This window comes from Amblyomma mixtum, chromosome 2 (genome assembly GCF_055824585.1).
Source record: "Amblyomma mixtum isolate Tamu chromosome 2, ASM5582458v1, whole genome shotgun sequence".
In the NCBI taxonomy this organism is placed as follows: Eukaryota; Metazoa; Arthropoda; class Arachnida; order Ixodida; family Ixodidae; genus Amblyomma; species Amblyomma mixtum.
Genome location: NC_143013.1, coordinates 20426000 through 20451476, shown reverse-complemented (window position 1 = coordinate 20451476; position 25477 = coordinate 20426000). Strand labels below are relative to the sequence as shown.

At 45.8% G+C, this 25477-nt stretch overlaps 1 protein-coding gene across 23 annotated transcripts in view; it reads right to left on the bottom strand.

The window, feature by feature from the left end:
* The window catches only part of PMCA (plasma membrane calcium-transporting ATPase 3), a 131815-nt gene that overhangs the window by 60501 nt on the left and 45837 nt on the right, over positions 1–25477 (bottom strand). For 15 of the 23 annotated variants that reach the window (XM_089570736.1, XM_089570748.1, XM_089570751.1 and 12 more), the window contains 8 exons: positions 12810–12874; positions 12659–12721; positions 11085–11279; positions 9808–10011; positions 9449–9688; positions 3210–3335; positions 2707–2844; positions 655–693 (listed from right to left, as the gene is read on the bottom strand). In XM_089570736.1, the coding sequence (XP_089426862.1) occupies positions 655–693; positions 2707–2844; positions 3210–3335; positions 9449–9688; positions 9808–10011; positions 11085–11244 (907 nt within the window). In that variant the 5' untranslated portion in view covers positions 11245–11279; positions 12659–12721; positions 12810–12874. Of the gene's footprint in view, positions 1–654; positions 694–2706; positions 2845–3209; positions 3336–9448; positions 9689–9807; positions 10012–11084; positions 11280–12658; positions 12722–12809; positions 12875–13973; positions 14107–14197; positions 14268–14361; positions 14380–14487; positions 14560–25477 lie in introns of those variants that run through there. The other 8 variants (XM_089570743.1, XM_089570744.1, XM_089570747.1 and 5 more) reach the window with 5 other exon arrangements.

Genomic DNA, 25477 nt, shown 5'->3' with positions numbered 1-25477 from the left:
CGCTTAAGACGGGGATGAAAAAATAGGAAAGAAAGACAGGACAAGCGTCTTCTTAATTAATAATGAACCACCAACTAACTCAGCTTTGTGCCTTGACACTACTTCGTAAGTGAAAACGTTATGCACATTATTTTACTTGAAAATGAAAAAATAAAAAAAGGCAAGTGTAGACATGCTTGCCTCACTGGTAAGAGCTAAAGCAATAAAAAAGAAAAACCTTGTTGAATGGCAACCAAATTTAGGAAAAGTAGTAAAGTACTGAATGCATCTTCTCCTTGCTAGAACTGCTAATACCTGGCAGCTTAGATTAGCCCTCGGAAGACAACTTGAGCAGCTATAACAGGACTTAACAGCTAAGCCTAGATTGTTAACATAGTTTCCATTTCACCCCACCTCTTCATCACAAGGGTCATAAAAGAAATAAAAGGCAGCATTTTCCTTCCTTGGTTTTTGCAAAACCGACCACGCGATGACTCTCACATTTAGTATCACAAAAAAGCAATCCTTCGGCTCCAGAGTAAGAATTCCTGACAAGGGCCTCTCTCAAAAAAAAAAAAAAAGACGGGAAGAAAGAAAAAAAGTATCTGCGCAGCCCTACAACTGGAAAAGTTACGCCTATGTGCAAAGCACGCGGAAGTGGAATGGCATCATCACCTGGTTCCCCTTTCTTCTTTCTATGCCCCTTCTTAGCATCTGGAGAGTCGCACACATCGAAAAGCGTGGAGAGAGCAGAAGCGAGACCAACGAAAAAGGGGGGAACAAGGCAGGGAAAGGAGCAGCGGAGGCGGGACAAGGAGAAAAAAGAGAAAGAGAAAAGCACACAGTTATTACGAACAGTCAAACAATCACACAACGCATCAAGGGGCAGTGTTCACAACACGAGACCACACAGGAACTACACGAAGGTCGCTAGCACTTAGTAAAGGGAGCAAAACGGAGGGAGAGGTAAAGGGCCAGAGGAGAGTCTGGATGGGGAGAAACTAGCACATCAACGAGACACACACACAGGGACAAACAAAATCCGATGGCTTTTAACTGAGAGAGTTGCAATTCAAGTGACTGCATCACCTACGTAGACCAACGAAGGTGTATGCATACCACCGGTCAGTATACCTAAGATGACGACCAGCATATACCTAACTCTCAGAGTGACTTTATAGTTAACGAGAACTAAGCTGCCTGTAAAGCCAGCAAAGTCTGAGATGACGAATTGAATAGACTGTTAAATACTTCTATGAACACTAAACTACAGAACAATCCCTCGTTGTCCTGAATGTCGTTTCACTGAAATTTAGCTCACAAAACATAATTTTACAAATGCAACAATCTCATCCACCATCTGGATTGGAACACAGTGGCAGGAGAAGTGTACATTACATTGAAGACTGTTAGGGATACTCTAGACAGAGACAGCAGTCACAGAAAACCAAGAGGTTTTTGTTTGGCCATGGAAAAACACACACAAATAGGAAAACAGATTAAGTATACAAACATATGTCAGATTGCTACCACTCAGCATGCAATTAACGTACACATACAAAACAACACACTCATTTAGTATGCGTTAAGGCTCAGCTAACATTACAAGACTGTCAAGTCCTCCACTTGATGACAGTGGTAGTATGGAGTCTATTTAAACATGAAACCAGCAGCTCACAGCCACGACACAACGATTCACACCAGCTAAGGTGTTGAATGCTTCATCTAACCCTGTTGAGAGAGCAGTGCACAAGTTAGTTCAGAGACAGCACAGCATCTACATATATGTGTATGAATATGCATGTGCAAATGCACACTTTCAGCACAAGTACTGCCCCTAATAAAGTTATGTGCTCGCCCCATATAAATCCTTAAAAGGTCTGCAAGCCTAACATTGTTACAAAATTTTGCAAGTGACTACAAGACACCTGTGCACTGTTTCGTAATGCACAAAATGGTGGCTCCCTGTTTGTTAGCGTGACCAGCTTCTACATGGCTGCTATATTTAGCATAAAACACATAAAAACACATAAAACTAAAATATGTAGAGCCTCACAAAATGAAAGAAGCATACATGTCACAGGTGTATGTGGCCACAAGTAAAGAGGAATGCCATCCAAGCTCAAAAAGCAGCCTATTTAAAGGAGACCCCGAAATGCATTTTCTGTGTGTCCAAGGTTTTCCCTTTCCTCTTAGCACTACTCGTGTGCTCAAAAGCGCTGGCCTAGTGAAGTAGGCACAACAGTCTTGATGTCACCAACTGATTGATTGATTTTTATGTGACAAATGATCACTGAGGGCTGCGACCACCACCTGGTGCTTTTAAAAAAAAATTTTTTTACTTGAACCCAAGACCTCAATCTCTGCAGAAAACGGCAAAGCCATTGAGCCGCCATATCAGGTCACATCTGACGTGGGGCCAATCAGGCATTAAATAGGCTGCTCACTCCTTCTGAAACAAAGAGCTTTAAATGATGGCCTTTTGTTCTCAAATTCAAGTTAAGCTGGATTCACATTAAGCTACCCGATAAAAATGAGCTGCAAAATGGAGCAAGGGGGCAAGGATTGTGTGGAAGCTGAACCAAGGTTCACAATGCAATCAGCGAACCACTTAATGAGCGTTGTGACGACAGGCAACAAAACCCCGATAAGCCTTGCCTCTAAAGTCCTGCAAGACCGATACTCCTAACCTGCTTTCCACAAAGAGTAATGCTTACAAGAACTCACCTTTCTTCTTTTTCTTTTTCTTCTGCTCCTTGCTCTCTGTGTGGGCAGCTCCCAGTAACGTGAGGATGATGCCTGCCTGAGAGTTGACGCCGACCGCGGATACCAAAACTTTTCCACTTCCTTCCATGACGTGTGTGCCTGCAAGTGGTGCGGCAAGGCAATGCAAGCAAAGGTTATTACACGTAGTTTAGGAAGCAATTAGCCGAAAGCTTGCAGTGAAACATTACTGGTATTTACCACTTAACAGGAGTTTCACTACCGACTACAAAAAGACTGCCATAAGTAGAATGCGATATGATAGGTTTTTTTTTTTCCTTGCACATAGCCACTTTGCATTCAATAATGAGGACAGGCATGAAAGAAATGCACAGATTTAGCAGGAGTCTGAGCACATGTTAACTATTACATCTATGTGGTGTGCAATCAAAATCAAGTTCTCTGAAAGAAATGCTACCCAATAGGAAGCTATAGTTAGGAAAAAAGAGTGGGAGAAAATACGTTACCTGAGAACAACATGGGGTCTGTGTGTTCTCCCTTTTTGACGTGATCTGATTCACCCGTTAGTGTGCTCTCATCAATTTTTAAGTCATTGCTCTGGATAATGATTCCATCCGCAGGCAGTAGATCGCCTGCATGATACATGCAGAGAGAAAAATGGATTATAAAGAGGGCACTTGGGAGACTGACCAATATCATAATGAACTAAAATAGTAGATTTCGGTGTTTAACGTGCCAAAGTGACACATGGGCTACGAAGGACACTGTAGTAGAGGGCTCCGGATTAATTTAGACCCATCTGGGGTTCCTTAACGTGCACTGACATCGGAATTCGATCCCATGACCTTGGAATCAGCAGTCGAACACCAATGCCACCAATGCCACTAAGCCACCACAGTGGGTAACATGACGAACTACAAAAGAGGTACCTCAATAAAAGATTATTATTAAACTTTCTTTACCTAGACAAATATGAATTATTAATGTTTCACACATGCACTTTTGCAAGTACTTATGCCTTCCCTGCACAATTAACACAGTGTCGTGCTTTAGCACAGCAAGAAAATGGTAAAAATTCACAAGATACCACACACCTTTATCCAGTATGCAAACTCCAACAGGCTCTCCTTAAATCTGACAATATTTTAAAAACCTCGGCACCTAAGCAGCAGTACAGCTTAACACAGGTGCCTAAAATAAGCCACTTAATTGCGAGGCCATACATGTGCTAGTGGTAAACCAGAAACATAAAGAGGAGTTTTCAATCGAATTATTAAACAGCTAAAAAAGAACTTTTTCAAAAACCTTGCATGAACGATACCTGCAGTCAACCACTCAATTCTTGAGGGTAAGACCCAGACACACTACACAATACTGTGTTTAAACAGCAGTACATGCCTAACTGCACGTCACATGTCAGGGCACTCACAATTCACCAATGATTGCTCTTACCAAGCAGGGAAGACACCGACATGTCCAAATTGATTTTGTCGTGCTCTCTGCATTTTTCACATTATTGCTCTGCTACACTGGCTTTTCTAAAACAATGCAACACAGTGACAAAGACTAAACGACCATTTCCAGTTGTGGCATGCCAACTAGTAAGGGACCGCATGTGCTGACATTAAAGAATGTAACAAAGTTACAGTCTGCAATAACTGAGGTTTTTCAATGCACAATATGCTTTCTATGCTGCCGCAGTACACAACTTCTACCTACTCTCACTATTTGGACATCAATTGCAATTGCAAGTAAAAATTGAAAGGATACCTACTCAACAGAGTTTGCCCTAAAGAAAGTCGACTGTATGGTTTCTGAAGAATGCTTTCTTGTAAATAAGGCAATGAGAGTCAAAATATAGCTACTATCTCTATAAATGAAAACAGTTTGCCTTTGAAGTGGACATATTTGCACAAATGTAGTCAGCTAGAAACAGCAAGCAGCTGCCTTAGTGCCAACTATGTCATTCCCTCACACTTGTCAAAGGTCCTGACTTACAAGAACCAGCTCAGTAACAACGCTACTGCCTTTCCCACCAGCATACGTGACAAAAATGCATCGCAAAAAGAAGACGTAAACACATCCTTTCACATACACCTTAGATGATGCCTCCACATGCTTTCTTATGTCAATCAACTTGTAACGTTTACTCGGTAGTTCAATATGCTTGCCGACTAAATTATGCCCCTAAAAATTATGCCGAAACTGTTCACAAGTCCCTGAAGTACACCCTCACATGGCACACATTTCAAATTAAAATCACGGCGCCAGCAACCTTTGAAACGTTATGGGCAACGGCATGGTACGTAACTGTTACACAAGTATGAACTCTGACAGGAACTTACTTCTGGGCTTCGGAAGGCCAGTGCAAAATCCAAACACTTAGAAATGACAAAAAAAAATATACCCCTCTCATTTACTGTGACCTCAACAGCCCCAGATGGAAGGTTGTACTTCGGCCAGTTTCAGTCATCCACAAGCATGTATAATAAGCATAAGCACTGCAATTCACTTAGTGAAACTAACCCAGAACGCAAGAGCAAATAAGTAAACATACATAATGCATAAGCTCAAGAAGTCATTGTATCAAAACATATGAAGGCACAAATTTCCACCACACCAAATGAAATGTGCACTAAGGATGTAATTTTTAATCGGCAATCCGGAGCAGCTCTCCAAATCCACAAAGGAGCAAGATGTCCAGGAAGTTTAGAAACCAAATCACCGTGATCCAATCAGAACTCAGGATCTGAATATAAATCACCCATTGAAACATTGTTCTTTGGCTTTGCAGAGTAAGAAAAGTTGCTTCAGACCGCCAATTGAAACATGCCATAAGAAAAGCACGAAACGTCAGATCATCGTCTAGCTAGGAATATGTGAATATTGATAAAATATTACTTTCATAACAAAATCAGCGCTAGTCTTACAACATTCCCTGGAAAAAGCATAGTAACTACTGCTTTTGTAAGAACTCTGTAGTATGTTCTTCCATATATATGTACTGCATGTACTGCCAGGCCAGAATAAAATGCAAACCGCACCAGTGGACAGAACGCATTGACACTACACTACAAAACCACTAGAGCTTAAATAAACTGAAATTTCATTTTCTTTTCTACACACCAAAATTCTAGAACAGTTTGGAAATCTGCAACAACAATAATCGGAAATTTTTTTTTTGTTAGAAAATTGCTTTCCCTGGGAGTACCCCTCTAATTTCCTACGAAGTGAACATGAAAAAAAGCAAATAATGAATATGTTAGGAACAAGGTGCTCGCTCAGTGATGCAGAAACTTCATGGCCACTTCTCCATACACTGCTTAGCACAAAGTCTTCAATCTTCTAACTTGTAAGCTCACTTCAGTGCACGCTCACTCTTTCGCTATACATCACAATGAGCATATTAATTATTCCAAGCAATTAATATAATGCACTTGGAACAGGCTTTTCTTGCTACTTTAGTTTAAAACTCCTACCTCAGCCCTACACTGGTCATGTCAAATTTGATACCTCGTCTTCACAACATACCCTTGATGATGAAGCACTCTAAAGAAACTCTCACAAAGAGTGGCACCACATTTCCCTCTAGGTAACTTTGAGAAACTGAGAAATACAGTGCACAGTAGGAATGCTGTAGCACTACAGCAGCTGTCATAGAAACTGTTGGCTTTTCTGAATTTTCCTGAGTACCCTTTTAGGCATTCAGCACTTCTAGTTCTCCTTGTTGGCCCTCTCCTATGATACTCCAGTCAAAACCCCTTTCAAAAACTGTCAGTCCACACATCTGGGGAATCAAGATAGCAACAACAAAATACCTTTATGTGCCAACATGGTTAAATTAGCAATTAAGTTGAATGGTTGAATGGCTACCCATACTTTTCTCAGTTGGATTTTCCAAAATTTGTGAGCATCTGTTACCACTCATTTCGCAAGTCAGTTAAAACCAGTTTTTCCTTCAAAGGCACAAGGAAGTAGAGGACGCAATGTCACTTTGTGCTCAGCAGCAGTGGCCACCTCTTCAGTGAAGGACGCAGATGCTGTCGAGATGACCACTCAATGTTTCACATCAACGCCTTGTGACATGGCAGACAGATGATTTTTCACACACTATTTTGGCATGTCATCACTTTTATCGCACTCGCAGCAAGCTTTGCACCATCAACTACTCAGCACATAATTGCAATGCAGACAATATCTGATTCCTCACTTATAAGCTGGCTAGATATTACAGAACAGCATTCGTACACCATACATGAATCACTTGAGATTAATAACTGCATATGTAATGCACAAACAGTCGTATTTACTGGCGCTGGCATGAAAAACTGGCAGCTGATGCACGAGTGCTGCTCACACCTAAACTGACTTTTTCGACGTTTTTTTAACCACATCAGTAACTGACGTACTAGCACTTGCAGCTGCGTCACTTAGATGAAACTCAAAGATGCTACACGTAAATGCAGCAAGCCAAATGACCACGTTAGCTTTTTTCAGCTCTTTAGTGTTTCAATGGTAGGTGTACTGACGAGGAATCTGAACTTGTCTTTTTGCCGCGGGAACTCGATCTACACGTTCCTAGCATTCTTAGAAACTGCAACTTATTGCCTTGTGTGGCCAATTTCCCTAATTAAATCGAATTAACGTCCGGCTCCCGCCCTTTCTTTTGAATTCTGCCTCGTACGGTGGGCGGAGTCGACCAACGCGTGGAGTGCCTTTCACCCAGTCCCGTGGCGGCTTGCTGCTCTGCCATCGGCGAAGTAATACGTAGTAGTCCGTAGTAGCAAATAGTCCGCGCGTATTTTTATTTCTGCGGGCTTATTTTGTGGCTATATTATCTGCGAATGAAACTATTTATTGATGGAAACCTAAAAAACAAAATAAAGCGAAAGCAAAGCCTCCACGGAGCTGGCTGAAAGGAACTTCACGTGTTGGTCGACTCCGCCCATCGTACGAGGCAGAATTCAAAAAAAAGGGCGGGAGCCGGACGTTAATTCGATTTAATTAGGGAAATCGGCCATACAGGGCAATAAGTCGCAGTTTCTAAGAATGCTAGGAACGTGTAGATTGAGTTCCCGTGGCAAAAAGACAAGTTCAGAATCCTCTTCAGTGCACCTTTGAGAACATTGTGGATAAAGGTTATGTACCAAAAAATGGACAGCCATGTCGTCAGTGTTGACTAGGCACTTACCGTATTTACTCGCGTAACTTGCACAGTTTTTTCTCTAAAATTAAGGCTTCAAAAAGGAGGTGTGCAAATGACATGGAGATTTCGCGAACAAGTCCTAAAAACTCTACAAAGATCATAATGCGCAATTTATAAGATATACCGCCGCATATAAGTCGACCCCACAACTTGCACCCCTCACTGGCCAAAAGAAAGTTGACTCCAAATATAAATGACGAATAACTTTGCCGGATCATCAGATTAGCAAGAAAATTAGACTTTTTTTGACATCCCTGACTCACCTTTCGCAGCTGCACGCGGCCACGCCTACCTCCCGAAGCCTGCCATGCGAGCAGCCGCATGCATGCTGGTGTACTTGCACAGCAGGGAGCGCAAAATATGCAAGTAAAAGTTTTTTCTTCTTTTTTTAAAGATCTCGGTGATAAATTAGGGGTGCGCAAATTACGTCAGTAAATACGGTACGCATGGCACATGATATGATGGCGTCATCTATCAGCACATATGTTGTAACAGTCTCTAAAAGAGAACCAAATCCTGCGTGAACCTCTGATTCAATACAGCTCTAGAGCCAAGATGCTTGCAGACTGAACAGACATCCACATCCAGATTTCACTGCAGAAATTTTTAGATTAGCTAAACTGCAACGTTAAAAAAAAAGGGGGAAAAGGGAAACAGTCACACTGAATTGAACAGTAGGCGCTCAACAGAGCATTAAAAATAAATGAGGAATGAATGACTACAACATGAAAAATTAGTGGTTATTTTCCTATCTGAATGTAGCACACTGTTATCAAGCAGTTTTTGCACTCAACTTGTTTTGTTTTTTTGTTTGTTTTCGAATAGGCTCTCTTGCTGCTATATTAAATATTAAAATACTAACTTATTCTTGTTTTTGTTCCAGATTTCAGCACAATAAAATTTAAGCTGCACCAGGAGCCATCACTTCTGCTTATTCAGACTGTCATGCAAGAAAATGCAGGGTGCAATGCTGAAGAAAACCCTCTGCAGCAAGAAAAGATAAAAGTGAACATAAGGCTGGTGTTTACAATTTTTACAAGCAAATCACAATGCATGAAGACAGCATGTAAAAAACAAGAAGCATGTCAATACCTCCTGGCAACCCACCTTCCCTCAGTGGTACTGGCTTCACACAGAAGAGAAAATTATGTTGCACTGATATAAATTCCCTTCCCAGACGTTCCACCATACACACTCTTCCCAACATTATAGTCCATACAATATAACAAGAACTAGTATATAGTGTAATAAGGGCTCCATCATGAAGACATTGCTTGATTGCCAGCTGCATCCAAACTGATGTTAACACATCAATGCAACACCACACGACATACGTCACAAATGAAAACATTGATTCACAACTTGGAAGACAAGACAGTACACTCACACACAGTTCAGAAATGCATAATCATGTGTTCCAAGTGAAGGAAGCACTTCTCAAGTGGAATTAAACAAAACCATGTAAAGCTTGCAGAGTACAGAAGCAAAAAGAAAGAGAGAGAGAGAAAGAGGCAGGTGGAAAGCCACCACCACACTCACCGTACTTGACTTGGCAGATGTCGCCGACCACAATTTCTGACACGGCGATCTGGTGCACTTCACCACCCCGAATCACAGCAAACTTGTGCTCCTGCTCTATCCGGCTTTGGAGTCCGCGAAACTGCCGCTCCTTTGTGTAGTCATTGAATGCAGTCACTAGAACCACGATTACTACAGACACTAGAATAGCTACACCTTCTATCCACCCAGCTTCCGATTCACCGGGCTCCTTTGGCTTGCCTGCACAAACAAGAGAGAGAGACATCAGCCACCACACCGCAAGCTGCTTCCCAATCTACTCCTCCAACTGCGACGTTAATGGTCAGCCTGACCCTGTACAAAACAGCACTGCCACTGACCTCCGTGTCCCGAGTCATGGTCCTCGGGCTCGATGAAGGCCAGCACGAGGGAGACGAAGGCGGCCACCTGGAGGATGATGAGCGTCATGTCCTGCAGGGCCTCCCATACCAGCTGCAGGAACGTCTTGGGCGGCTTGGGCGGGATAGAGTTGGCCCCAAACGTCGCCCGCCGGTGCTCCAGGTCCGCCGCAGAGCCGCTCAGCCCTGCACCAAGGCATTGGGGCTCGACTTAGCACACACCTTTGGCGTTCTTTTCAGACAGCGAAATGTGGGAAGACAACACATCACAAATGAGAAGCCTTGTTTGTCCAGGTGCTTCACTGAAATCCATGCAATGGAAAATTTGGCTCAAAACACTAGCACCAATTTGGTTCTAATGCAAGTTGTCAAAAAGTGCACAACAAACTCTTGACTGCTCCCCTAGAGACACAAGTTTGAATGCTCTCTAGTACATAGGAGAAGAGCTATAAAATCATGAAACTTTACTCCGCCAGCAAAACTTCCTGACAAAATTGGCGTAGGAGAGATCGTGCTTGCATACAGAAGTTTAAAGAAACCCTGAAATTATATCTTGTTTCTCTCCTGTGATTAACCACATATCCTGCCACCCTTTATGTTTAGCATTGCATGAGGCCAGCTTTTGGTGTGTCACAGGAAAATACAATACCATCGTTAAGTGGCCTCCTTACACAAAGAAGGAAGGAAAGGAGAGCGTGTCCACAGCCACATCATCGAAATAGGACACTAAATGACACCGTTCAACAATAAACAGCTGGCTCAGTGTACGGAGCTTTGCATACAGCATATCAAAAGATTGGTTTGGTTTTGTGGGGGGTTTAACGTCCCAAAGTGACTCGGGCTATGAGTGATGCTGCAGTGAAGGGCTCCGGAAATTTTGACCACCTGCGGTTCATTGCTGTGCACTGACACCACAAAGATCGTCCTGCAGGTGCAGAGGGCAAAGTGCTTGTCTCAATCTGTCAACACCTGGCTTGCGACAAGCTGCATGTGAGCATGTGCACTTTGCCGCATGGTTAAAACAGTGCGAGAAGAACACACAACAAACAAAGGAACACACATGCAACATAGGCGCAAGAATCAACACCAACTTGCCCAGACTACAGCCTCAATGCATTTTCATCCCTGTATCGTCCAGACTGCTAGCACTCCAAGCTCAGAATGGAACCCCTCGAGGCAAAGAAACTGCCACATCGGTGAAAGATCCTCAATGGTCCCTCTTAAGGCAAACGAAGACTGCAGTGAAAGCGTGCACCGACCATCAGTGGGCGAGGTGTAGAGCTTCCTGCAGAGGTCCTGGATGCCCCCGTATTCATCGTGGATCCGCTGGATGGCTTCATGGCCGCGGGTCTCCATGAGCTCCCGCAGCTGCTGCAGCGTGACCCCATACTGGGCCGGACGACCCTCCACCGTCGCCATGCCCCCACCAGCCTGCGCCTCCTCCGCAGAGGACGCTGCACACAGCCACAAAAAAATGGCCTCGTCACACACTCCGTCCACTGCCAAGACGTCGTCAACTGTCTCTCGGCACTGCTTTGGCCCCTCCAAGACCGAGTGAAAATTCAGTACACTGCATTTTTGCATTACAGAACTACAGAACACGTGGGCCTCCAGAGTGCAGGGCTAGAAATGAATTTCGAACGACAAGAGTATCTTCAGCACGCACAAAAATTTTGACACACAGACAGTTCTGTATTTCACCACCACTGAATTTCGGCCACCACTGCTATGTGCTGATCCTGCGACCCCGCTCAGTAGCACCACTACTGTTCCACTTCGAGAGTAGTGTCTTTTTCAAAGTATCTGAGGGGTAAAATTTGGTAACAAGAGAATTTTTACAGAGTTCCATAGAACCTTTAAGAACCGACATTGTCTCGTTTTTTCCAAATTGCCAGAGTTTTCAAGCTGCTGCTGGGAAAAAGTGTTTGAAATAGGAAATTTCACGTCTAACTAAGGGCACTTTTGGATGCAGCACGACACATTACTCAGCAGTACAGCACTATGGCCACTGAACTACTCCAGGAGGTATCTTCCCAAGTTCCTCAATTCGATAAAAGCTACCTAGGGATTGGGCTTAACAAAAAAAAAGCAGTGACACAATGCACAATATCAGACAATGCCTATAAACTATCCAAAATGCGGCAACGTGACATGAAATGACAGCACCTAATACTAGAATATGAAGACCTTTTTTTTTTAAGATGTGCTGTGGCTTTACATTACGCTGATAGTATTATATTTGGTCCCTAGGTCAACACTAGCCTCTTGTCAGCAAAGGCAAAAAAACTGGCCGCTCAACAGCACCAATAGCCACGTGTTTTTCCCAATAAAAGAGCTTGACATCATAGAGTTTCAAGTTACGAGAACCCATTATAACATAGTGACATTCAGAGTTCCATTATACAGTGCACAGTCATGTCAGATTAAATAGAAATTATTTCTTGATATTAGAAACAAAGCTATCATTTTACAGCTTGGAAAAAAAACAACACAGCAGCTTAGCATGACAGCATGCAGTAAATGTCCATCAGCAACAGAATAAATATGTGCTACAGCAATTTCACTTTGTGCCCCTTCAACCATAGTAAGCACAATAAATGAAGTACCAACCGGGTACTTCACCAATTTACGGACTGCATACAGGAAAAAGAATGGACCAGACAGGAGGTCAAGTAAAAGGTGCAATCGCTACCTCACACACACACACAAAAAAAAATACCATAAGCAGCAGACTGCATTAAATGTAACGATTTCTACCTTCGTCACATTAGCGATAATTTCAAGCATTAAACGAGGAAGGTTCTTCAAAACAAAATAGGTCACAGATACTTACAGCTTATATCACAGGATGAAGATGCTGCTTGTCATCATGCCCCAGTGGACCTATCTCTAGTTCCTGAAAAAAAAAAAAAAAGCCTGTGTTAACCAAACGCTCTTACATCTGAAGAGACAAACTGCAAAAGCAGCAGCAGCAGTGCCCTTACCGTTATCCTCAATTCTCCCCTTATCACACTGGTTGGTTTCCGAGAGATCTTGAACATCAATGTGTCTGCACAGAGAGCAAAATAAAAGAAAGATGTCATGAGTGTACGTACAGGCATCAGCAAAACAAGTGTGATGTGCCAAGAAAAGAACACAATAGTGGCTTCATATCTGACGGCTATTGAATCCTGATCGAAGCGTGCCACAGTACTGTGCACAGACTACATGTACAGATCACTTGTCGACCGCTTAGAGCCTGTGCAATCGTCCTGCCTTAGTGAAGGGCCCACAATACGGAAGCAATGCACGCTTTTGTTGCAGGCCAGACAAGCTTATAAGGCCGCCTCATGACAAGGCTCGCAGGTGCAACCAGAGTTGGGAAGGCGGTGCAGGTGCGCAGCAAATACAGACACTGTAGCTGCCAGGCCTGTGTAATGATGGATCACGTTTTGCTGCACTTGGAACAAGGCACGAAAAAAAAAAAAAACTGGGGAGGAGGAGCTGTTTCGCTTACCACGAGGAGAAAAATGTTTTGATAACAGACCCTCTAGGTCAATTACAAAGGTGCATATAAGAAAACATAAGAGAGCCTGCAGGCTGGTTTTGCTGAATCTACTACCGAACTCAGTTCTACTTTTGTTCATCGTTCTTTGCATCTCTACCACACGCGAATCCAGCTTCGACTTTACCTACCGTACAAGTTAGGTGAAGATAAGAGACTTGAAGCGCGAGCGGCTAAAAATGCAGCGTTTCGGTACACATCGAAAAGTTCGCAGCATTTTCGCCTTCGCACTGGCTAGCGTTATTTCAACTCAAAATGAGCCGTAAACGGAACACTGCGAACCATGCGAGCTTTGTGAAAACATAGAAGTGCATGCAACTTCACTGTTTAAACACACATTGCTGAAGATATAGTTGGCGTCTCAAAGAAAACGGCCGGAAGCACTGCTGAGCACGGCATAATGCCGAGATGCAAACTCGAACGCGCGCGTGGGACCGCTACCGGGGATCCACTGAGAGCTTCAATTAATGCATGCAAGTCCCTGCTCGCACTACGTTACGTAACGCGCAGCAAGAACCACTCAGGGACAAGCCCACGTCCAGCGTGGGAAAGAAAGCACGTGTAAACCGGAGAGCCCAGCACAGCATATCTAAAACAAGCAGACCGGTAGTAGGCGTTGTGTGGCGACCGACGACAGCGTATCCACCAACAGGCGAACGCACACACATGCAGTATTGACGCGTAACAGCCTACTCGTTGGTGGGTGTGCGAAGGTTTGTTTTTTGCGGGTAAGCAGAGGCTGCTGCCTCAGCACCCGGAAGCTAATGCAACAGCACGTCACTTGAGTCCCGCGCAGATGACACACGACAAGGAGAAGGAAGCTCTCACTGGGCAAAGTGAGCAGTATTTCACCGGAGCACGGGTTCACGAAACTTCCACCGATCCCAGGCGTGGCGCGCCAAATGCACACGACGGTAAGCGACGCCCGACGACGAACGTGTTTTAACGCAGGTCGCGAAATCTAGCGTCCAACTCCAGCAGCGAGAACTCACGAAGCGTGCAAAAATCGTGGCGACGGCCGCCGGCGGAGGACGTGCACTCGACGTGCCTATGGCGCGTTCCGCAACCGCAAGGGACACAAAAGCACAGCCGTCGATCACATTCGGCTCACTACTAACCCAAAATACCCAGCTGGCAGCCGCACACCGCACCGCCTCGCGTTCTTGCGTCTTTCTGCGCTCTTCGTTCTTTTAATTATTTTTTTTCGCTCGTCGCACGCGCTGCCATCTGTGCATGTAACCGGAAACTACGAGGCTGCCGAAGCGCCGCGCTGGGAATCTCGAGACAATCCAAAACGGTAACATCTGTGGCCAATCTGCGCGCGCTCGGCGCGCGCAGCCCTTCAAGACGCGCTTCTTTTTGAAAGGCTCTCATGAAAAAATGACTACTCTGCATATGTTTCGCTTTGTCCCTGCGACGCTTTGCCTCCAGTGACGGGATTTTAAGGCGCAGGATCCTTTCCCAAGCAATGCAACCCTAGGAAGCCGAACACCAGGCCGGGGCATAGCTCGTATCCGTTTTGAGAAAACCTGTGGGTACCCGGACGGCGGCAGGAGCCGAACCCGGCACCTCCCAAAGCCAAGGCGGGTGCTCTACCACGCGGCCGCCACGGCACGAGGCCAAGGGGCGCAAATTTACGAGCATACTTTCTCAAATAGCCGCTCAAACGCCGATGCAGTATTACTCCAAATTATGCAATGTAAAATAAATGGTTGCGATGCAAGTTTGGAATCAAACTCGATATTGCGGGTAGAAAAAAAAAAACATAAAATTTCAGCAACAAATGATTTTCTAAAAAGTGACAAGTGTCAACATCCACAGGACAACCAAGAATGACAACAGGTAAAAGTGTGATACAAGCTGCAATGGTTGTTCCTTTGCGGAGCAACCACGCATAAAAATAAAGTGCTACCATAAACAAGCACACAGGACGGCGCTGTCCTGTGTATACTTTCTTTGCGAGTGCCCGAACTACACTGATGAGAGGAGAACATTGGAAGCGACCGTGAGACAACTGGACTCTCGCCCTCTCTCTGGAGAAACTCTTCTAGGCGCCAGGGCGAGATGTTCTGATTGGCGGTGTGCGACCAAGGCGGTTCGCAAGTTTTTATCGCAAGTTTTTATCGCAAGTTTTTATGTGAAACAGGCCTGGATACCCGTCTGTGACCGCCTGTGCACTACCTACATGGTTTACACAGTTACATTTGTGTTATTCATGGAGCCCCTACTCCAGTATTAATGACATGTGTCGGCGTGTGTGTTCAAGACATGAACTTCACGTGCGTCTGCTCACCGCGAAGCGAGTGCCAGCCAGTGTGTGTGTGTGCACATCACCCATGAAACTCATTGTATTATGCCACCATCGACATTCATTCGCGCTTTCCCTTTCCTACCCTTCCCTTTCCCCAGTGAGGAGTAGCAGGCCAGGGCCATGTGTTACAACCGGCCGACCTCTCCTCCTTTTCCTCTCATTAAAATTCCTTTCTCTCTCTCTCTTCTTGTATTCCCGTTTTATTTTTGCTCGTTTCATTAGGTTTAATTTGATCCACACCATTATTTCTATATTTTATTCTATACTTCTGTATTCTATATTTTCTATATTTTTCTGTATTTCTATATTCCTTCTATATTTATATTCATGTATGACTGCTGAACACCCCTGTACCACCTCCCCCCCCCTTATGTAATGTCCCAAACGGGACCTTTAAGATTTAATAAATGATGATGATGATGATGGATTAGCTCGCATGGTTACCCGTAGTTTCTGTAGCTTTCGACACTGAGTGTGCATCCATGCATAAACACCCATAGAGTGCTATAAACACCCATAGAGTTTGGAATTTTCGGTTTTTATTCTTTTTTTTTCGCCAACATTTTCGCATTTATTTCATAACGCAGTTTTCGTTTTTTTTTTTTTTTCGGCGAACATTTCTTCGAGGGTGAACTAGTGGTTCTGTTCAGCAATCAGTTTTTAGCAGGGGTGGATTGCAGATAGAGGGAAACGGCCCGGGGGGGGGGGGGGGGGGGGGGGGGCTTTTTTTTGTTTAATTCTGAGTCTGTAGCAGGAAGTGTTGTCGCGATGAAAAAAAAATGTACCGGAAGGCGAATGATGGAGTTGTCAGAAAAAACACGACAGGAAGTTTACACCTAAAAACTGGATTGACATGTTAGCGTTGGGTCGCAGCGCTGGAATAAGTGAAAGTGACAGGGCGGGGCATCACGTGGTCAGCGCGTTGAAGGCAGCGATGGAACTGTCGATCGCACAACCGCAGCGGTATACAGAACGTGGTATTTTTTCGTGACGCGCGTATGCATGCATGTTTCGCGTCAGTGTCCTTACATGCAGTGGAGAAAGCTACTTAATAACCCAGATGAAAACTGTGACTCGGCAGGCTTTCGCCAGGGGTACCCATTCCAGCTGGAGTGACATTTTCCAGCTGGAAGTAGGAAATCCAGCTGCAGTTAGTCCAGCTGGAAATTTTACAGCTGGACACGAATTTCCGGTTCAATAACCCTGCTGGAAAATGTCGTTTCAGCCGGAAGTGAAGGTTTCTAGTGCGGAAAAGTGTGGGTACCAGTTCAACAATTCAGCCGGAAATGTTAGCTTTTTATTTCACCTATCCTATAGGTAACTGCCTAATGGATCCTCGTGATCTGCGCAGCACAGGCGTGTAAGCTATAGAGGAGCAGTGCCTCAAAACGCACGACTCCGCGCACAGAATCCCTCCACGACGAAAAAGTAGTCCGCTTCTTAAACGTTTCTTTTTACCTAAACAAGAAGCTTGTCACAAGAAAAAAATTATGAGCTCTTGAATTTTGATACGTGGATTGTTTGATATAGTCAAACGTTAAAAAAGCTGATTACGTTTAGTGCTGCGATTGGACAGCGGTGTAATACAGGACGCCACAAGTCGCGGCCCAGTGTTAGCAACTGCTGTTTTTTAAAGTTGTATCCTGATTTTTATAGATGCGGTGCGCATATGTCAAGGATACTGACCTTTTTCGGTTAAAACCAAATTTCTAAAATTGCATCCGGCGCACTTTTATCGTTTGTTTTTTTCGGATTCACTCAGGAAGTACAACCTCTACATATATTGTAGCCATTACTTATATCAGTTAAGTTATAGTTTCACTTTCAGTTTAATTTCACAGACCACATATTAAACAACGAAATGTACTCAATGGATGCACATATAGTGCCCTAAACGTGGTTCGCCTAACGTGAGCAGTGACTGGGTGCCCAATAAAATCCCCGATATAGCGCAATTAAAATATACACAGTGCGTTAATCGAAATATAGCGCTTGGGGTTTGCCGGTTCTGCCAAAACCATTAATGCGGCAAATAAACAGAAGCAAACAGGCACGGGAACTTAATTTTCGCGTATCGTGCCCTAAACTTTACAAAACAGACCGGCATTAACCTTTGGTTCATTCACCATGTACGAGGAACGCGCGGTCGGCTGGTTTCGAACCTTTCACAAACAGCACGTGCACACATATACGTTCCGAACAGATTTCCGCGAAAACGCTCCGCTGTGCAGCTTACCTCGCTACAGGAGGTATACGCGTCTGGAGTTGGCGCCCTTATCTCCTTCCGTGCATCAGCTTAACTTCGTCGAAATAGCCGTCTGACAACAGATGGATATTCGGCGAGACACACGGCTAGCCTTCAGAATTAATGGGTCGCCATTCCGCGGGGTCGCCGAATGCGACGCGCTGCTCGTATATTCTCATGAACCCATTCGCCTCCGGTGTGTTGACAATGCGCGCGGAAAATTACAACACCTGACAGCGCAGCTGGGTATAGCAACATGGGCTACAGCGCAGGTGTAGCGTTTCGCCAGTGACAAGAGTGCCGCGCCGTGCATCCACTCACGTAATTAATCCAGGGTAATGGCGCGGATACATGCGCAAGAACACTGCTTGTACGCAATGGTCCGTTCGCGGCATATATAGTAAATAAGGAAGAAAATTACGTAAATACCGTATTTACTCGCATAATGGACGCACTCGCGTAATGAACGCAGCCCCTAATTTGGCTCTCATAGAGTACAATGTTTCTGAATAGTTAAGCCCGCGCTATAGACGCATCCCATAAAACTTCCTTTTTTTTTTTTGGGGGGGGGGGGGGGGATTGCGTTCATTATACGAGCAAATACGGCAAGTCCTGGAGCGTGCACTAACTCAACATGCTGTACTATGTTTCTTCTTAAAGAAAGCTGATTTCTGAGCTATTCTTTGAGAAAGGTAGCGAAAGAAGAGGGACGGGGCAGGAGGTGTTGGACGGGGGCAACCGCACAAATGCACCATGCATTTTTTTTTTCTACTAGTCACTCTGGGCGAATTTAACGCGAAGGGCAGAAGCTGAAGCTACCCAATACAAGGTGTCAAAGGCAGAACGACAGCATTCGAGGAGGAGAACTTCGATCTCGGATTAAGACCTCGGATTAAGGATGGCGGCTGGAGTGATTAGGAGAAGAATTTGACAAGCCAAGATCGCTAATTGGGATGCCTTTCGGAAAGAAAGCGAGGGCCAATTGGGAAACATGCATTCTCTCGCAGACTGGTGTGACAAGATCAAAAACGTGCGGGACAAATGCACGAAAAAGTGACAGGACAAGAATAGTTCCCGAGGAGGAAGGGCATCTCCTGCGGCTATGGGAAACCAGAAGAAGATTGATAATGGGATGAAAGAAGCAGAAACACAATCGAAAACTAAAACTTAAAATCGCGGATGTCACGGCCGAGGCCGAAGAGTATGCAAATCATCTAGCAAGGCAAAATTGGGAGCAACAAAGTGACTTGCTCAAGGAAACCCTGCGTACAGCAGAACCTGGAACCTCTTGCGAGTACTAATTGACCCACTAAATCAAAATCTAAAAAACACAAAGCACTAGGGAGACTTATCCACACCTTCTAGGAGACGGAATCCGAACTATTGGATAAAATCCAAGTCAAGTGCTTCGGGGACCGAAGTCCTCCACAATACGGGGGAAGCTGTCGGGGCACCGAGAATGAAGTGCTAGACAGGCCGATCACGAAGGAGGAAGTCTTCGCGGCCATCAGGAACATCGGAGGGGATCAACAACGCCTTGATACGCAACTTGAACGACGAAGCAGTTCAGGAGGTGGCAAACTTCATTAACAAACATTAGACGGAGGAAACAGTCCAGGAGAAGCGGAAACACGCCAAAGTGATCATGTTCCTCAAACCTCGCGAAAAATTGCAGAATTAAAATTTGAGATCCATCTCGCTTACAACTTGTCTCGGCAAGCTGTACGAAAGAGTGGTGACGGAGAGGCTCCAAAACTACATGGAAGAGAACGACTTGGTACCTCACACCATGATCGGCTTCAGGGGAAAACTTTCGAAGCAGGATGTGCTACTCCAAATGAATGTAGAGGTATGGCAAAACGCACCAAAGAAAGGAAAGAACGCCATAATGACCCTGGATATAAAAGGGGCCTTTGACAACGTCAGTCACGAGGCGATCCTCGCCGGAATGGACGACCTAAACTGCGGCGGAAAAGTCCACGGCTACGTGAAGGCTTTCGGAAAGCTGTCTGGAAGGACGGCCATTATAGGCAACGCGTGCTCGGAAAAAATTTAAGTGCCAAAGAAAGGAACACTGCAAGGCGCTGTCACCCCGCCTATTCTTTTCAACGTGGCGACGATAGGACTGGCAAGGAAAATAGAAAAGATACAAGATATCAGCCACACCATGTATGCCGACGATATCACTATCTGGATCAACAAGGGCTCTCTGGAAGAGAGGGAAGAGAAACTCTATGCAGCGGCCAGCTGCGTCAAGCAATACGTCAGAGAAAGAGGCCTGGGTTGCTCTACCGAGAAGTCGGAGCTGCTTAGAGTGCGGAAGGGGAAAGGTAGGCGGACCGTCCCAACCAAGGAAGGCTATACCTACGCCTTAGGGTCTACTTGCAAGGGATTTGAATACCGGAAGAAAAATTTGATTACACTTTTCGGGATGTGAATCTAGCAGAATCTGCGAAGCACCCACAACTTCGCCTTACTTAAAGCGACGACGATGCAGGTTGAGCGAGTTATCCCCCGCATCACCAACAGAAGATACGGAATGCGAAGGGACGACATGCTGAAACTGGTGAGACACTCAGTGGTAAGCAGAGCCACATACAGCTTGCCATACCAGAGTCTGAACCAGGCTGGGGAGCAACAAGCAGAGACCATCTTGAGTCTCTGCTTCTGGCCCTACGGATCCAGAACACCTTCGGGGAGGTACATCTTGGCTCTCAAATAATGCACAGACTGATGCAGGCAACGATTGGACGAGTGCTCTTGAAGAGACTCGGTTACAGTGAGCAGGTGCGGGAGATGGCAAGAGTGTAAGCCATTCCAGACGACCAACGCCGACAGCTCAAGGTGGCACCAATACCCCAAAGCATGGATTCCACTCTTCATCAGGGAAGAAGAGAGGCACGAGCAGAATCAACGTAGAGGACGAATGTGAATAGGAACAGCACTGTGTACGTGAATGCAGCCACATACGACTACAGCAATGAACAGGCAGTGGCTATGGTGGTGAACTCGGAACACCGAGAAGTTACCAGCGGGTCACTAAGGAACGGCACGGTTAGCCAGGCCGAGGAGCTAGCTGTCGCACTAGCAGTGGTGGAGAGTTACAGGATTGGGCGGTCGCTAACTATCCTCACCGACTCTCAGACGATCTGCCCTAACTTTATGAATGGCAGAATCGGTCGTACCGCACTCCGCGCTCTCCTCGGAGCGAAAGGCAGGAACAAAAACACAGAGAATTAGAGATCCACCTTAGGGTCGTATGGGTACCAGGACACGTGGGGTGGCAGGGAACCAAGTGGCGGATAGGGTAGCTCGATGTTATACTGTTACAAGAGGCTGTTGCATGGAGGCAGGCAGCTTCAGACAGGCTCATGTCCTAATCCACATATACTGAACAGACGCACCTCACCGTATACGCCGACAGGTGTCCTTGGCGCAAGGCACAACCCACCTTATATTACGGTACATGGGAATGTCAGGACAATAACGTTGTCCCTAAGATTGAAATCCCGAGTGCGGAGCAGTGGGAAGCCCTGCTAGCCAGCAACAGCTACGATGACCAAATAGGTCTGGTGCAGCGTCCTCAAAAGTCAGCAAAGGCTAGTGGGGCCCTGGACTAAGGGCAAACAACCAGTGCTTGAACCGATCTCGATCTGACAAGACTGAAGATCTGACCGACAACCGCTGACAACAAGATTTTTTTAGGGATCAATAAATGTTTCTCCAATCCAAACTTTTATTCGCAGGAAGTAGTCAGTGTACTTCAATAGAAAAGTCTCGCTCAGGACAAACCCTCTCCTCCCCCTCGACCCTCGTTTTAAATCTGCTCCTAACGTTAATATTACAACTGCGATGGAAACCCATGACCAGAAGCCTCAAAATGAATCGACTTGAAGATAAGGTTTCTGGCGCCCTTTCGGAGCTTTTAGCAGTAGTGCGGAGACCAATGCGAGAAAAATTTCTCCTGGTAGGACCAATCGCTGTCTGAAGGATTCACAGATAAATGAATGATCACCTGCTGCTAGGAAGTCAGGAAGAGAAAAGTGACTACCCCCCCCCCCCCCCCCCCCCCCCTTCCCCAGTATTTCTTCAGATGCAGCGCCGTCGTCCTGCCTAACTTTCGAGCTATTTGCACTAATATCGGTTTGATGACTGAAACACCAACTGTAGGACGTCAATAATGTAAAACAGAATAGCTGATCTTATTTCTTCTTTAGCCTAATTTAAGCCTTTCTTTAACATTTTTTCCAGACAATCTCACACTACTGAGTCTCAACAGAATATGCTGATTGACAGTTTCCTCTTCACCAGTGTGATGGTGGGAACTCAGACTATGCGCAGGTATTCTGTGATTTAGTTGAATCGCTCCTCGCATGAACAGTTTAAAGAACACCCAATTTTATTTCAGATTTAGTGGGCGATAAAAAAGCATACTTCAACAGCACTTCAGCTGCAGAGTCAGTAAGACTGAAAAGTGAAATATGTTTTCCGGCTTTTTGAACTCGCATAGTTGTTTTGCAATAATTATGGCAGGGTAGCACTAAACTCAGAGTATATGTGCTTGAGAGGGCGGATTCAGCGGAGAGGGGGCAAGCGCCCCTTCCATAGCGAGAATTTTTTTTTTTTTTTATGGGGAACCCATTTTAGCTCAATTTTTGATCAAAAAACCATAGAAGGCTTGGTATCAGCTCACGAAACAAGCGTGCAGGAGTGTACAGAAATGCTTCTCGGGGCCGCGCCGAACGGCATTGTCTGATACCAGATATCTCTACACACAATCCTGAAGAACGCTTCATTGGAGGCGCCCTACTGATGCTCGCAATTCAAGAAGAGACTGACGTAACGAGACCGCGTGTACGGGTCTACGACAACGACCCAAGGAGCCGCAGTCCCCGTCCCGAGCCCCCGTAATCGCTTACATGTTTTGTAATCAGTCTCACGAGAAGCACATCACGAGCCCCCGGCTTTTGTACTGCTCGAATATCAAAATCTCGCCAGAAAATGCATCTGCAGGCTTGTGAATGCGATTTTTTTTTTTTAGTGCATAGCTGACAGACCGGGCCGGGTTTTCCTACTGCACTGTAAAAAAATTTGTTACGTCTAATGAGGCTGACTATAAGCCGGCATTGTGTCTACGATGAAGCTCGCCATAACTGTGCACACGAATTATTTTAATCTGTTGCGATACGGATACAGTGAACCAAATTTTCTCGAGAAAGAATTACAACATGGGCAGTGGAGTGCTCGCCCTGATGTGGCATGCATCTTCGTGCTTCTGGAAACGCATAAAAGACACGAGATGGTGCAAGACAACCACACCGACTCTACTCCGGCCAGCGCCGTTAGTCAGTAGCTAGACTGTTCCCTTTTGCAAACAACGTGCCGTAAAGGGGCGTGGTCTGATGTGCAAAATCACCCATTTACGTATCCAAAATCTGCACTGCTTGTGTCGCACGTTGCCCCGCCCCCTTTTCTTCTCGCGACTTGTGCCACCTAGGCAGGTGACCAGGCGACCCGGAGGTCGGTTTTCCCGCAATCCAGTAGGCAGGTTGTGGTGACGCCACAAGGTCACGTGACCTAGGTGGCCAACCTAGGTGGCTTCACCTGGGATTTTTCACTCGCAAATGTCACAATGCTGTGACGCCCGTACATGTACAGAACGTGTTCAAATTTATGCTTTTCGGTCCGGGATCTTTATCACGGCGATCCTCGCAGCCTAGCTATTTAAGGCCGCGATGGAACAGCGGCCCCGGGCGCAGTTCGCAATCCGTTTCAGGAAAAGCAACCCGACGCGCCGGAAGCGGCTCTGGAAAGTTCGACAGCGCTACTGCGAAGCCACCTTCACTGGCTTCGTGAAAAATCGGAGCGCGCAGCTGCGCTTACATACAGGCAAACTGCGTCGCACGACCACCACGAGAAGCAAACGAAAAACGACGGAAAAATAAAAAGAGAAAGGAAATGGAACGAAAGTAAAGAAAAAAGGGGCATGTGCATGCGCTGTTTGTGGTCTGGAACATAGAAAAACAGTTCCGGGGAACGCGGTGCGTCGACACGGGTCGCTGCGATAGCGAAGTTCGTGGAATAATAATAATAAAAAAAAGCAGAGGGTGCGGGAATCGCGGGGCTCGTTCGCAGATCGTAACCCGCACGGCCAGCCAATGCTGGGCCAATGCTGGGCCACCGCCGGCACCGGGGAGAGGCCATACGCTTGCCAGAACGCGCACGGCACATCGCTGCAGCTGCAACGCTGTGCAAGGAATCGCCATCCTGTTTTGACAATGCTCTGTCGAGGTTGTTGTCGTGTAACTGTTTTCCGGTGCTTTTTGTGAATACGTGTGTGTTCATTTTTTAGAGCGCAGCTCTTTGGCGTCCGTTCCTGGGTTTCGCGTCGTCGTCGGCGTTGTCGTCGGCCTCGTAACCAGCTCCGCCCCCCTTTCATCCCCCCAGCGCTAGCAGCGACCGACTGATACCGCCGGATGCCGCTGACGCCGCTAGAGAGTCAAGATAACATGACTGCATAGAACACCGTCGCCGCCATGCAGAAAGAGAAGGAAAGGGTCCCCCCCACCCCCCCCCCCCCCCCTGTTCTTGTGTGGCGGATAGGGTGCTCTTCAGTTGCCGACGCGCCGGTTATTTCACGTAGGCCCCGGCACGTCGACGAATACGTGACCACCTTCCCACGGCTAGACCTGGTTCTTAGCGCTGCGGAAGCGAGGGTATCATATTGTTTGTGTCGGCATCGGCGGCGTTGTCCCTGAAACCAACTCCGCAGCTGGGGTTGACTCACTATCGGCGTCAGCGGCATCAGTCAGTCGCTGCTATCTCTTCCCTCCTCCCTTTATCGTGTTGTCCGCTTGCTGCGCGCGCTTCTGCCCCCATCGTTTGCCGCTGGGTGTACACGCCGCCCCCTCCCCCCTCTTCCTGCGAAAAATAAAAAAAAAATTCTGTGATAGCGCATACATGTGTTGCTCGATTTCTTTGCCTCAATCTATCGAAAAGGTGAAACAGCTTATTTGCTGCGCTCAAATTTCGCATTAGGAAGTAACGTAATCGTCGGTAATTTTTCTATCTGCATTCACAGTGTTGCGTTTCATGTTGCACTGTACTACCTGTATATTTCATTTATACGTTTTTATTCCAACAATAATGTACATTTGGGTCGCTGTAGGCACCAGAATCTCGCTACAGCTGCTTTAAACGACCATATACGCCTCATTTTAGCTTCATGTACTCTTCTCTGCAATGATGCATGAAACATGAGACATGGACGTGTTGTTAGCTTACAACGGCTGAATTATTTATAACTGAATTTCTTCTTGATGCTCTTTTGTTCTCGGCTTCATCAACCGAACGATAGCTGTGACGAGTAAGGAGTATTTAGTTCCCATGAGTCATTGCAAAAACTTCAGTATAACCACTGACACGTTGCTTTTTGTTTATTCCAACCCTTGAAGCGGGCTAGCTTAAGCACTGTAGTGAATTAAAGCTACGTATCTGCGATTATATCGCAGTTTTGTTTAAGCAAGCAGAAATATATTTAAAGTCCTTTAGG